The 13,993-nt window shown below is 40.1% G+C and overlaps 1 protein-coding gene across 6 annotated transcripts in view; it reads right to left on the reverse strand.

Annotated features, from left to right (window-relative positions):
• Positions 1 to 7,419: 7,419 nt before the first annotated feature.
• The window catches only part of LOC122933278 (mitogen-activated protein kinase 14), a 247,058-nt gene continuing 240,484 nt past the window's right edge, over positions 7,420 to 13,993 (reverse strand). For 5 of the 6 annotated variants that reach the window (XM_044288160.1, XM_044288159.1, XM_044288157.1 and 2 more), the window contains one exon: positions 9,913 to 13,237. In XM_044288160.1, the coding sequence (XP_044144095.1) occupies positions 13,170 to 13,237 (68 nt within the window). In that variant the 3' untranslated portion in view covers positions 9,913 to 13,169. Of the gene's footprint in view, positions 7,630 to 9,912; positions 13,238 to 13,993 lie in introns of those variants that run through there. The other variant, XM_044288156.1, reaches the window with a different exon arrangement.

Genomic DNA, 13,993 nt, shown 5'->3' on the forward strand with positions numbered 1-13,993 from the left:
TTTTATCAAAGACATGTAGAACAATAAATTTAGCGAAAAATGGATGTCTTTTTTAATGCAAAATTTTACAGCTGAAAGGGAAAAAATGTCATTTTTTTGCAAAAAAATAGTTAAATTTCGATTAATAACAAAAAAGTAAAAATGTCAGCAGCAATAAAATACCACCAAATGAAAGCTCTATTAGTGAGAAGAAAAGGAGGTAAAATTCATTTGGGTGGTAAGTTGCATGACCGAGCGATAAACGGTGAAAGTAGTGTAGTGCAGAAGTGTAAAAAGTGGCCTGGTCATGAAGGGGGTTTTAGCTAGCGGGGTTGAAGTGGTTAAAGTGTATTTAGGCAGGCCAATATTCGGGAACGGAAATTGCTACACACGCTTGTTTCCAACAATCTTCCCATCGAAAGGTGTAGCTGACCACCCGATGAACAAGTAAAATGCTCGATAGTGCTTGCAAGTAAATTATCGTCTCTAGGCAGCAGATCATGCTGTCTAAAAAGTACTCTGCTGCCAAAAACAATGCAGCTGTATGAGGACGAGTGATCTATCATTCTTATAACTGCAGAGGTGATCGATGCATGTAAATGCAGCACTTCACCTCCTCTAACAAGCAGTCAACTATCGGGAAGGAATGCTTCCTTGCTGACAATCAGCTGCTCTTCGGCCTGTCTAAATACGTTTTTAGTTTAGGTTTTGAGAGTTAGAACAATGTGGTAAATAGAAAGCATAGGTGATGATTGCTTTAGCACGTAATCAGTAGTGCGAAAATCGGGGTTTTTCACTTCTCTTGGGATGAAGCAGCCCAGATCAGTATCTTGGTATAATGCTTATTCAAGGACTTTCAGTTGGGTTCACATCTGTGCTTAATTCTGCCAGTGTGTTCTGGCACTATATCCAGCGTACATGACAGCTTCCAGCCAGATAATATTACACACAGGATGTTTTGTCTGGATCATGGAGATGTAAGTTTGGTTGATGTTGACCTCTGCCTTATCATTTGCATCCTTAGACTCTTTCAGATAACTCTGAATATTGTTGATGCCTCAGCAGAGCTAGTACATTATATTCCTGACTAAGGCTACTTTCACACCTGCGTTAGGTGCGGATCCGTCATGTATCTGCACAGACAGATCCGCACCAATAATGCAAACGCTTGTATCGGTTCAGAACAAATCCGTTTTCATTACCATGAACAAAAAAACCTAATTATTTTTGTTCATGATAATGCAAACGGATCCGTTTGGACTTACACTGAAAGTCAATGGGAGGCGGATCCGTTTTCAATTGCACCATATTGCGTCAGTGAAAACGGATCCGTCCCCATTGACTTACATTGTAAGTCAGGATGGATCCGTTTGGCTCAGTTTCGTCAGATGGACATAAAAATGCTGCAAGCAGCATTTTGGTGTCCGCCTCCAGAGCGGAATGGAGGCTGAATGGAGGCAAACTGATGCACTCTGAACGGATCCTTATCCATTCAGAATGCATTGGGGCTAAACTGATCCGTTTTGGGCCGCTTGTGAGAGCCCTGAAACGGATCTCACAAGCGGACCCAGAAACGCCAGTGTGAAAGTAGCCTTATAGTCGCTGGTAGAGATTACAGGTGGCAGAAAATTCAAAGCTGCAGTTAACACTGATCCATCATTGTTAAAGAATGGAAAAGCTGCTATATAGTGTTCAGCTCTTTGCCACAAGTCATTCAGATTGTGGTGGGACTCTAGTTGCCTCAAAGTTTTCTCTTTTGTGGCAGTTTAGATCATACATTTTGCTCAGCAATAAGGGTGGGCTTTGCTTCCTGTACATCTGAGTTGTCAGAAACAATGCATTTGCTTTGGTCCAGTTACAGAGGAATCAACAGAGCTTTTTGTGCATCAGTTAAAGGGGTTGTCCGGGTTCAGAGTTGAACCCGGACATACCTCCATTTTCACCCAGGTAGCCCAACTGACTTGAACATCGGAGCAGTTCATGATCCGATGATCTCCTTTGCCCTGCTCTAAACCATGCAGGGCAAAGGCATTTTCAAGAGTTCCAGTGATAACCGGGCTCTTCCTGGCTGTCAGGAAGCCCGGTGACGTCATCGGCACTGATGGGCGGGCTTTAGCGCTGCCCTAGCCAGTAAAACAAACAGCCAATAAGAGCCAGTGACGTCACCTAACACATTGCCGGGCGGAAGCTTCCACCCAGCAGTGTTATTGTAAACAAAAGAGCCAGTGCCCTGCGCGATCTAGCACACAGCAAGGGAGCACATCGGAGCGCAAGATGCTGCGATGCCAACATCAGGGGTGCTGTCTGGGTGAAAATAAGCACTGAACCCAGACAACCTCTTTAAGCTTAGGCTCAGAAAGCTACTGGCTGCAAGATAGAACTGCAGCTTGCTCACAGGTAGGGAACTGCGGTTAGAATGTCCATGTGCTTTCACAAAGATGGCAGACAGCTGTAAGCTTGCCTGCAGGCTAGGCGCACGTAGAAAATGGCTTTCCCTACCCACAATTTCAGAACTGGTGCTAGCAGGGCAAATTCGCAGATAGCAGTGCAATTAAGCATTGCACTGCCATCTGCCCCTGAATTACTCCTAATTTAGGCGTATTTCAGCTTAGTATGCTCTATGTGTATATGTGCAGATGCTGTAGAATTTTTTCTTTGATTATTCTATCACTGATGTACGCGAGTCTCTGATGTGCGAGTATCAATCTCTTGTAAAAGCAATGGATGTAAACTTGCTACACTCATTCCTAGCAACACCAATATGTAGAATTCCAGTGAGGGAAATGCAATGAATATGCCTTCAGGTCATTTATTTAATATATCTAGAGAAATGATGATAGAGGCCAAAGGAAAGTCATCTCTCCAGCTCTGTGATGTATGTCTGACAAAGAGGAAAAGTTTGAAGGAAACAGAACATAAGCTCACAGAAGAGCAAGAGTGTTAAGATAAATGAGATAATAAAGTTGCAACCATATTAACTTCATAAACTGAAATATAACAATGGCCGTTAGAATAGTAACAGACATAACACTGAATAAAATTAATATGGATTCTATTTGGGAAACCAGAGTTGGGACAACACAACCTTGACAACTGATGATAGAAGTCGAAGGCAAATCCTCTCTCCAGGTCTGTGATGCTTGTCTAAAGCGCCTTTTACACGGGCTGAGAATCCTAAAGATACAGTCCTGATCAATAGTTTAAGACCACTTGAAAAATGGCAAAAAATCATATTTAGCGTGGCTGGATCTTAACAAGGTTCCAAGTAGAGCTTCAACATGCAACAAGAAGAAATGGGAGTGAGACTAAACATTTTTTGGGCATTCAATTAAATGAAAACGAATAAACTGAAACAGGCTGTTTTTCAGCTGATCAAAAGCTTAGGACCACACCTCCAAAAAAATACTAAACCCCCCAAAACAGAAATCCAACTTCCAAACATGAACTCAGTAATGAGTAGCTCCGCAGTTATTGTTTATCACTTCAAATATTTGTTTCGACATGTTTGCTGCAAGCGTTTCCATGAGGTGAGTGGGAACATTTCTCCAAGTGGTGAAGACGGCTGCACGAAGGCCATCTACTGTCTGGAACTGTTGTCCATTTTTGTAAACTTCCCTTGCCATCCATCCCCAAAGGTTCTCAATTGGATTTAGATCAGGGGAACACGCAGGATGGGCCAAAAGAGAACACGCAGACGAGGGCCCTCAGTCACGAGGAATGCTCTCTGCAACATCTGGACACAGCCAGCGGCCGTTTGACGCCCCTGCACTTCCTGAAGCTCCATTGTTCCACTGAAGGAAAAAGCACCCCAGACCATTATGGCGCTCCCTCCACTGTGGCGCTTAGAAAACATCTCAGGTGGGATCTGCTTGTCATGCCAGTAACGTTGGAAACCATCAAGGTTAATTTTTCAGAGAATAAAACTTTCTTCCACCTTTGAATGTTCCATGTTTGGTGCTCTCTTGCAAAGTCAAAACGAGCAGTTCTGTCGCGTTCAAGGAGACGGAAGTCTTTGAAGACGTTTTTTGTTTTTGACGCCCTTCAGTCTCGGATGCCATCTGATGGTTATGGGGCTACAGTCAGCACCAGTAAGGGCCATAATTTGGGTCAAGGATCGTCCAGTGTCTTGACAGACAGCCAATTGGATCCTCCAGCTCAGTGCTGGTGAAATTTTTTTGGGTTTTCCACTTGACTTTTTTGTTCCATAACCCTCAGGATCTTTACTGTGGCCCACCTCAGCAGCAATGGCTCGCTGTGAGAGAACCTGCTTATGCAGTTCAACAACCGACCTCTTTAAAAAAGGGACAGTTTTTTTTGCCTTTGCCATCACAACGTGTGACTACCTGACAGAAAATGACAATGAAGCCACATCTTTGCACAGATTTGGCCTTTTAAAGGCATGTTGGTCCTAAAATTGAACAGCCTGTTTCAGTTTAATCGTTATTTTCAATTAATTGAATGCTCAAATTTTTTTTTGTCTCACTCATTTCTTCTTGTTGCATGTTGAAGCTCTACTTGGAACCTTATTAAGATCCAACAATGTAAAATATGATTTTTTTTGCCATTTTTCAAGTGGTCTTAAACTTTTGATCAGGATTGTAATTGCTAACCGGCATTCATAGGAACACTCATTATCAATTATCTGGCAATGTAAATGTACTGCCCCATCGGGTAGTCCGATAGTTTGTGAACACACGAAAATTGATGTTTGCTGTCAGCAGATCATGTTTACATAGTAAGCAACGCTTCCTTCCCAACAATCTGTTGATTTGTTGTCCTATGTAAAGGGACCTTAACAGAAATAAACTACGGCTACATGCACACGACAGTGAAAAACACCCACATGACGGCTGTTTTCAGAACCCTTGCAGTCTATGGGGCTTTTTTAATCGCCAGTGAATAGCAGCCATCAAAAAATAGGACAGAAGGACCACATTGAAATCAATGGGATCGTTTTTAACGTCCGGTTAGACATTATCGTACCTGTCTACTCACCATTAAAAAATGAGGACACTAGAATAATATGGCCTTTTAGGCGGTAAAAAAATACATTTATACCTCATCCACTTGCACGTGCAGTGGCAGTCACTCCTCTCATGACCTGTCAAAGGACCTGCTCTCACAGTGTGATGTAGAAATATAAAAAAAAGAGAGGATTAGGGTACAATTGAAGTTCTCTGGTCTTGAAAGCGGACCAGGTAACACAAAGAAGAGTACCTGAGGTAGAGGTTAACAGAGGCGCCAAGGGGTGGAGGTGAAACTTCCAACAAGTAGTATATATAATTGTAAAAATGATCAGACTGGCTCACAGTATTTTTGCATTTATTACAATTAATAAAATTACAATTATTAAAATAACAGTTATACAAATAGATTGCCCACTAGATAATAAACATATCCATTCATTAGCATAAATAGATGAATAGGTATTTTTAAATGCGGAGCTCACGCATATACCTAAATGATAGGAGAACTCCAAAAATAGTGATAACAATAGGACCGCTCGATTGTGCTGCGCGGTGTCTGTCAATAGCGTATTGGGTTTAAACTTTTGTAATGCTCTGATACTTATAAAATAGCTTGCCAGTAATCTGCATACAAGATGTTGAAAAAGTAGATTACTGGCAAGCTATTTTATAAGTATCAGAGCATTACAAAAGTTTAAACCCAATACGCTATTGACAGACACCGCGCAGCACAATCGAGCGGTCCTATTGTTATCACTATTCTTGGAGTACTCCTATCATTTAGGTATATGCGTGAGCTCCGCATTTAAAAATACCTATTCATCTATTTATGCTAATGAGTGGATATGTTTATTATGTAGTGGGCAATCTATTTGTATAACTGTTATTTTAATAATTGTAATTTTATTAATTGTAATAAATGCAAAAATACTGTGAGCCAGTCTGATCGTTTTTACAATTATTTTGGTTTTCAGTTGGTATCTGAAAGACTGGGCTCCAGTAGGTTGCTGGTGAGCTCCTCTGAATGGTCTACAAGTAGTATATATAAGTTATGCTTGTTTCCAACTATAGAATAGGGTAGGCCGCACAGGTGCTTCGGTGGATCAAGGATATCCTTGCCCACTAAGGAGAGATAGAGGTGGTGTACGCATTGAGTCACGTACCAATAAAATGATTGACCAGAAGCCACTTGTGTAGGCGTTGTTCAATTATTTACATTTCTGCATGTGATCCTGGCCGGGGGGAAAAGCAGTCCCAGGGGTCTCTGAATTGATCCGGGTGACTGCCTCCCCCCCCCGTGAAGTGAGTGCATTTGATTTTATCATTCCTATTTTATATTTATCATCTGTCGACATCACCACCATAAGGATATGTTGATAGTCTTAAACCTTTGGCTCTTTTATTAGACCTGGGTGAAGGTCCTTTTATTCAAACCTACCTTGTTATATATATAACTAACAACCGATTCGAATCATCATCACGTTTAGTGACTGAGGGAATTTGGAGCCTATTACGTGTTTCCTTTTTCTTTTTAACGGGTGTGAAGGGTTCCTCCCCCCTTTTTTCTTCCTTTCTACACCACCTCTATCTCACAGTGTGATGACATCACCAGACTCTCATGTGGGAGTGTGCAGTAATGTCATCACGCTGAACACAGGTTCTTTTGAAAAGAAAAACATTACAGCTGGGGCCCACTATGGTGGACATTATAGGCCAATGTGGGGGACATTACTAATTCTTGGGGACACTATGGAAGACATTACTTAAGCTGGGGACCACTATGGGGGGACACTAGTAATTTTTGGAGCTATGGGAAACATAACTGCTAACTGCTGGGGGCCACTATGGGGGACATTAAGTGTATGAAGGGCACTGCAGGGATTTGGATCTTTACAGAAATGAATAACAAGCTTACCACGCAAGCGTGGCCACCTCTTCATTCAGTTCTATGGGTCTGACAGAAATAGCCAAGCCAAGAGGTGGGCTATTTTCGGGAGTCCCATAGAAATGAGTGACTGGAGGGCTGCCGAGCATGCTTAGTTTGCTAAATGTGTTCTGTTTTAGATATAGGTACGGGTTCTACCTCTGCAAGCTCCAATTTAGATATAGGTGCAGGTCCCTATCAGACATTGGGAACATTAGGGACATAGCTTACCAATGTATGAGATGACACAACCTCTTCAATGCATATACAAAGATAAGGCTAGTAAAGTACTTTGATGGCTAGTTGTATCAATATAAAATTAAAATTGCAATTAAAAATTTGCAATTTACAATGCTAATTCTAGAAAAAGATTGTAACTGAGGAACAACAATAATTGTACAATTTAATTCCTTTTACCATGAAAATTGCTTAGCTTTAGCACAGCTGATATCTGCTGCATAACTATTCCACTGCAGAATCACAGATTGTAAGAATTATAACGTATTTGGAAACACTATACAAACTAAAAGCATGACGAACATAAAAGTACACATTTAAAAAATAATATTTATTTGACCAGTGCTTATTTATGGCAAAACCATCACAGAGAAGACCAAGAAAATAGCAAAATGTAAGTGAATATCTGTACAGTGCATGTATTTTTTTTTTATATTTTTTTTTTAAGTGCAGCAGTTCTCTTTATTGTAAACATTTCAATCCCCGATTAGGACAGCAGGGACCTAAACAATATTGTTGAACCTAAAAAAGGTGAGAAAAGCATAGTTCAACAGGAGAAATAACTTTCAAACAGATCAGTATTATAAGAAAAATGAACCCAAAATGCAAGAGGTTCCATTCTGAAATATGATATTAATTTTCATATATTTGAATCTGCTAGAATACTCTCAGAACAAAATTCCTGAAAAACAAAATTAGCTTTCTCTTTCTAGTAAAATATGATGGAATAAATCATAATATGACCAAAAATCAATTCCTAAATCCAGATAGAAATACATGCCTAAAGGCTAACTTTCTCTATAATACAAGACATATTACGCAATATGACTCACCTGAAACAGCAAATCCTACAGTGCTGTGAAGTGGTATTAGCTGTGGTTATTGAGCGCGTTCATGAAGAATGGATTAAATGTTTAATTATGTGGATCTGGCAGAATGGTGGAAATGTATCTCCTCCCTAAGTGGCATTAAAAAGTCTCAAACTATGGGGGTCATTTACTAAGCTTAAATACACCTTAATTAGGAGTATTGGAGGTGCAGATCATGGTGCATTGTTAGTTGCGCTGCCATCTGCGACTTCGCCCTGCTCATGCCAGTTCCTAAATTGTGGGCGTGGGTAGGGAAGGGGGCAGGCCCCTCATTTTCTATGCCTGTTTTAGGCGTAGAAAAAGGTATAAAATGTAAGAGAGGTCATAAGCTGTCTTACATTTAGAACGGTTTTACCAGTCCCTCCTGACAGAATATTGGAAAATGGGCAATGCTATACTTCAGCAGTAGTAAAAAATTATAATAATAATAATAATAATAATAAAAACTTAAAAACCCACAACTTTTCAGATTCAAAACAGCATGGCTTCACTGAGGGAATATCATGTTAGACTAGTTTAGTTTGACATAGAGAAATCAATAAGATTAAAGTGTTGGACGAAGGTGGTGCCATGAATACTGTGTACCTTGACTTCAGCAAATTCTTTAATACAGTGCCACATAAAGAGCTGATCGATAAATTATTGAAGATTGAACTTAAAGGGTTTCTACTACCAGAAATACTGTTATGTAGCTGACTGACATTAGCGATGCGCTAATGTAAGCGGTGTACTACATAACAGTATGTTTTTACATTTCTCCCTGCAGCCGTTCTGATAAAATAAGCACTTTTATAATATGCCAATGAGCCTCTAGGTGCTATTTGGGCATAAAATCAGCACATAGAGGCTCTGTCTACTTTATCCCGCCCAGGTCCCCTATTCTGCCTGCCCCGCTCCTCTTGATTGATGTCACGGTTCGCAGCATCGCTCACGAAATCCCGCGCCGTTCACTTCTGTATTCGGCGCAGGCGCAGTGAGTGAAGGCCGCTCTCCTGATGCAGGCTTCCTCACTGTGGCGTAGTCGGCGCAGTGAGGAATCTGGCAACAGGAGCGCATAATTCACTCATTGCACCTGCGCCGAATACAGAAGTGAATGGCGCAGGCGTGGGATTTCGTGACCAATGCTGCGAACCGTGACATCAATCAAGAGGAGCGGGGTGGGCAGAACAGGGGACATGAGCGGGATAAAGGGCGAGTAGACGGAGCCTCTACGTGCTGATTTTACGCCCACATAGCACCTAGAGGCTCATTAGCATATTATAAAAGTGTATTTTATCAGAACGGCTGCAGGGAGAAATGTAAAAAACATACTGTTATGTAGTGCAACACTAATGTCAGTCAGCTACATAATAGTATTTCTGGTGGTAGAACCCCTTTAAACCATGGATAGTTCACAGTTGGCTTCTGAACAAATTTCAGAATGTTGTTGTTAATGGTGTACATTGTGAGGTGTGACACGCTACAAGTGGTGTACCTTAAGGGTCTGATCTGGATTCTATTCTTTTTAATACTTTTGTAAGTGACATAGGAGAAGGTTTGGTAGACAAGGTTTGTGAGTGTATAACAGGGTAGATATTCCTGGAGGCATTAGTATAATGGAAAAAGATTTTGCTTCTCTGGATAAAAGGTATGTGATGTTAAATACTTTTGTATTATAAAAGAGAAAAGTACTTTAGCAATGATACCTTTATTGGCTAAGGCTACTTTTACATCTGCGTTTTCCTTTCCGTCATCTCAAAACCGGAGGAAAATGCTTCAGTGTTGTCCCCATTCATTGTCAATGTGGACAAAACTGAACGGAATGCACCAGAATGCCTGGGATGTGCCCGAGAAAACAAATCTGGCGCCATTGACTTACATTGTATTTTAAGCCAGATCCATTTTCTCTGGCACAAAAGAAAACAGATCCAGCATGGCTATTTTAGAGATCATACAACTGGGCTCCAGTTGTGGATGCAGTCGGATGTATTATTCTAATGGAAGCGTTGTTGCTAATCCATGATGTATCCAGGAAAAACGCAGATGTGAAAGTAGCCTAACAAAAAAATTTAAAATCTGTTTGGAAGCTTTCAGAGCACAGAGGCTCTTTCATCAGGGGCAGCATACAAATTGTATACTGCCTGTGCTCTGAAAGCTTGCAAATATTTTTTTTTTTAGAAAATAAAGGTATCACTGTATAATATTTTTGTCTTTTTTTTAACACAAAAGTATTTAACATCACACACATTTTTCTGGCCAAAATGGTACCACGCTATTTTGGCTATACATCTGGATAAAAGGTCTAAACAATGGAAACTACAGTTCAATGTGTACAAATATAAAATAATGCACTTGGGGAGTAGGAATTCTATATCTGACTATCATATTCGTGTCCCCACCCATGGTTGAACTTAATGGATTTATGTATTTTTTCATCCTTATTAACGATATATTGGCTGTTCTGTGTTAGCCACAACTTGAGAAAAAAAAGATCTAGAGGTTCTGATACCAGACAGCTTCAAAATAATTGTACAGTGTGGGCAGACAGCTAGGAAAGCAAATCGGATTCTTGGCCGTATAGCTAGCGGTATAACCATAGGTGTAACTACATAGCGGTTGCTGTGGTCGCAATTGCGATCGGGCAACCTAAACAAGGGCGATCAATAGGGCCCCTTGCCAGTGCCGTACAGCCAATTATGTATCGCCTTCCTCAATTAGATGCTGCAGCAGGCAACATACAGCTAAAGGAACAGGACATAAGAGGCATGTAGTACGTTGCTGATAGCCGCTAAGGTATTTAAGTTTATTTTTTATTTGGCACCATGCTTTTGGGCCAGTATAGGGAGAGGCAGGTGTTAGAGAGGAGCACTATAGAGGCATTGTTTCTACTGGTGACACTAAATAGGAGCATTTTGTATCGTCACACATAAGGGGGCATATTTTTGTACTGGCACACATTATGAGGACACTGGCTTTACTGGGGAGAATAAGAGGGGATATTTTTTATACTAGCACACAGAAGGGGTCTCTCATTATAATGGGCTATTTTTGGAAGTGGAACACATTATAAGGGAACATATTTTGCACTGCCACACATTATAAGGGTATTTTTTGTGCTGATGTACATTATAAGAATTAATAATACTGGGGCACCATGGGGAACATGAATACCAATATGGGCACAAAGGTGGCATCTTTGCTAATTGGGGCACTGTTAACACCAAGTATTCTGTCTGGCAGATAATTACTACTATTGGTGGGACTTTAGGGAGCACTACTACAATGGGGCGAGTGGGGGGACCACACATTGGCATAGTATCAGCTTAGTATTGGGGGTGGCAGGATGGGGTGCTGAGAATGTGGGAGGATGATGGAAAAGTCAAACTCTGCAGAGAGAAGAGATTGCTGAAAGAAATCATCATGGCAGTCTGGCCTGAATGGAGAAGATGAGGAAAGAGAACATCTACATCATTGGATATCACTGGAAGTAAAAAGTATGTAGTGCGGTATTACACTGTATGTTTTGTACCGCTGTGTGTAATGTTTTCCAACTATGACTAACATTAGGGGTGGGGGGGAAGGGGTTAGGTTGAGATTTTGGCAGGGGTGGGCAGGAAGCAGAAAGGCTAGGTGCAACTCTGCCTCTTGCCACTAAGCAGGGTAGAGGATCCCAAGTTGAACTCTTGTACCAGGGACCATAACCCTTTAGCTACGCCCGTGGGTATAACCAGTCGTAAAAGAAATCATGATCCTGCTGTATAGAGGACTAGCGAGACCAGATCTGGAGTACTGTGTCCAGCTCTGGAGACCCCACTTAAAAAAATATATATGGAAAAAAATGGTGGAGGTTCTGAAGCATAAAACATCAGGAGAGTCTTAAATAACTTAATCTGTATAGCCTTGGGGAAAGAGGGATATGATCAAGACCTTTAAATAAGTAAGTGTTGTGACTTGTTTTGCAGAACAACCCTAGCAGAGAAATATTTCATGGAGTAAATACAATATTTGCAAATATAACATGAATAATACAATTAAAGGGGTTGTGCCTAGAAAAATATTTTCCAGCACCTGGATCTGTACACTTTTGTAATTAGATGTAAATCAATAAATAAAAAAGTATCTGTATAGTGTAACCTGCTGTTTGTTATTTTCCTTATTTCTGTGTCCACCTCACTGAGGTGGTCGCACACTGCTTAAATCTTCAACTGCCACCAGCCATATTTTCTTTTAGGAAAGTTGTGATAGTTACAGGGAAAGAGCTACAGCAGAAATGACCCCCCTGAGCAGCCAGTCTGAAATAAATCTAGCAATGATTGAAGCAATGAATGGGGCGATCTCTGGACCCATGTGAGGTACAAAACTGGTTCTAGCTTGGTTAGAAAGAGATTGTCATGTACTATATAATGTCTGATTTTAATTTTTTTAAATCAATCATGGCATAACCCCTTAAGCTTATATAGGCAAACAACCAAATCCGCAGTTTAGCAGTCACATGAAATAATAATAATCATACTTTATACTGGAACATATTGCATTTTCAGCTTTCCCACATATGATTATTAATTAATTTATGATTCTACTTTAATGAATAGTTAGTAATAAATAGGACACTGATTCATTAACATTAATATGGTCATTCAATTACACAGAGGAAACTCACATTTACAAAATTAAAAAAATGGTCGGTTACAAATGGATTTGCACAAAGAGGAGTAAAACAGAAGGGATGCTTCTAGACAAGAAGCTAATGCTGTAATATTTGTTATCATTGAAGGATACAGTCAGAAAAATTATCTTCCGGAAAGAGAACCATTTGCAGATTGGGGATAAGAATATATAAATGTGTAATTTTATATATATTCAAATAGTAAAATAATTTATTATGAGAGGTGAAAAATATTCACTTAACTGTCCATTAAATCAGCAATCCTACACAAACTCAAGTAATCCCATATCAGGGAGTTTCAAAATGATTTAAAATGTTCTTCCACAGACTTGCAGAGTTTGGAGTACTATACTTGTGTAAGAGGCAATTAGAGACACATGCAGCAGCAGTTATGATTCCATAAAACTAACTCGCCTCAGTAAAGAAAAACATGAATAGAGATGTATATATGCAAATCACTCAGATGCACCATCCGAGAGGCACTTTGTATAATAGATGGGAGAAGATACAGACGTCCTCACCATCTTCACAGCGGCAAACTGTTTTTTTCAAGATTCCATTTCATCAGAGTCTAGTGGGGGTGGTACAAAGCAAAGTACTTCCTCATAGGTTAAACCTGTACAATGAAGCATAAGAACACATTCATATGATCTGCTTTAATCAGTTATGAAAACAATAATAGACATTACAGTTCCATACCCAAAAAAAACTTCACAGATTTTGAAAATTATGCAAGGCAAAACTAGTGTTAAAGGATCAAAGAATCAATTTTCATCATCTTCAGTTGTCATTGGTGGGGAAGTGGGGACTTAGCCTGTAAACACTCCTCCCAAGTTAACACTAGAATAGTTTAGTTTATACTGTACAATATAATGTATTCTGTACCAGATGAACTTCAGCTAGGACTTATGCCTTCATAAACACCTATTTTTTCCAAATAAAATTGCCTGTATAATATTGATAAAACAGTACATATTTTTAATAATAGTAATGCCCCCATTAGTGACACCCAGTAGTGATGAGCGGACCGGTGGATGTTTGGGTTCGAAGTATGGTTCAGGTTTCGAACTTGACCCTGAACACTAAACCCAATTGAAGTCAATGAGAACCAGAACTTTGGGGCTGAAAATGGCTGTAAAAAAGTAATAGAAAGCACTAGAGGGCTGCAAAAGGAACCAACATGGTGGGAAGAGCAGTACAATTGCCCTGCGCCAAATGTGGAAAGGTAAATAAATACATAAAAATAAAAAAAATATTAAGCTTGAAACAGGGGACAGAGGTCCAAGTGGAGTAGGAAGTTGAGGCGGCTGTAGACGTGGTGGTGTAGGTGGAAGAGGAAAACAACACTGTTTTTGTGTGTTTTTTATTTATT

This window comes from Bufo gargarizans, chromosome 3 (assembly GCF_014858855.1).
Source record: "Bufo gargarizans isolate SCDJY-AF-19 chromosome 3, ASM1485885v1, whole genome shotgun sequence".
In the NCBI taxonomy this organism is placed as follows: domain Eukaryota; kingdom Metazoa; phylum Chordata; class Amphibia; order Anura; family Bufonidae; genus Bufo; species Bufo gargarizans.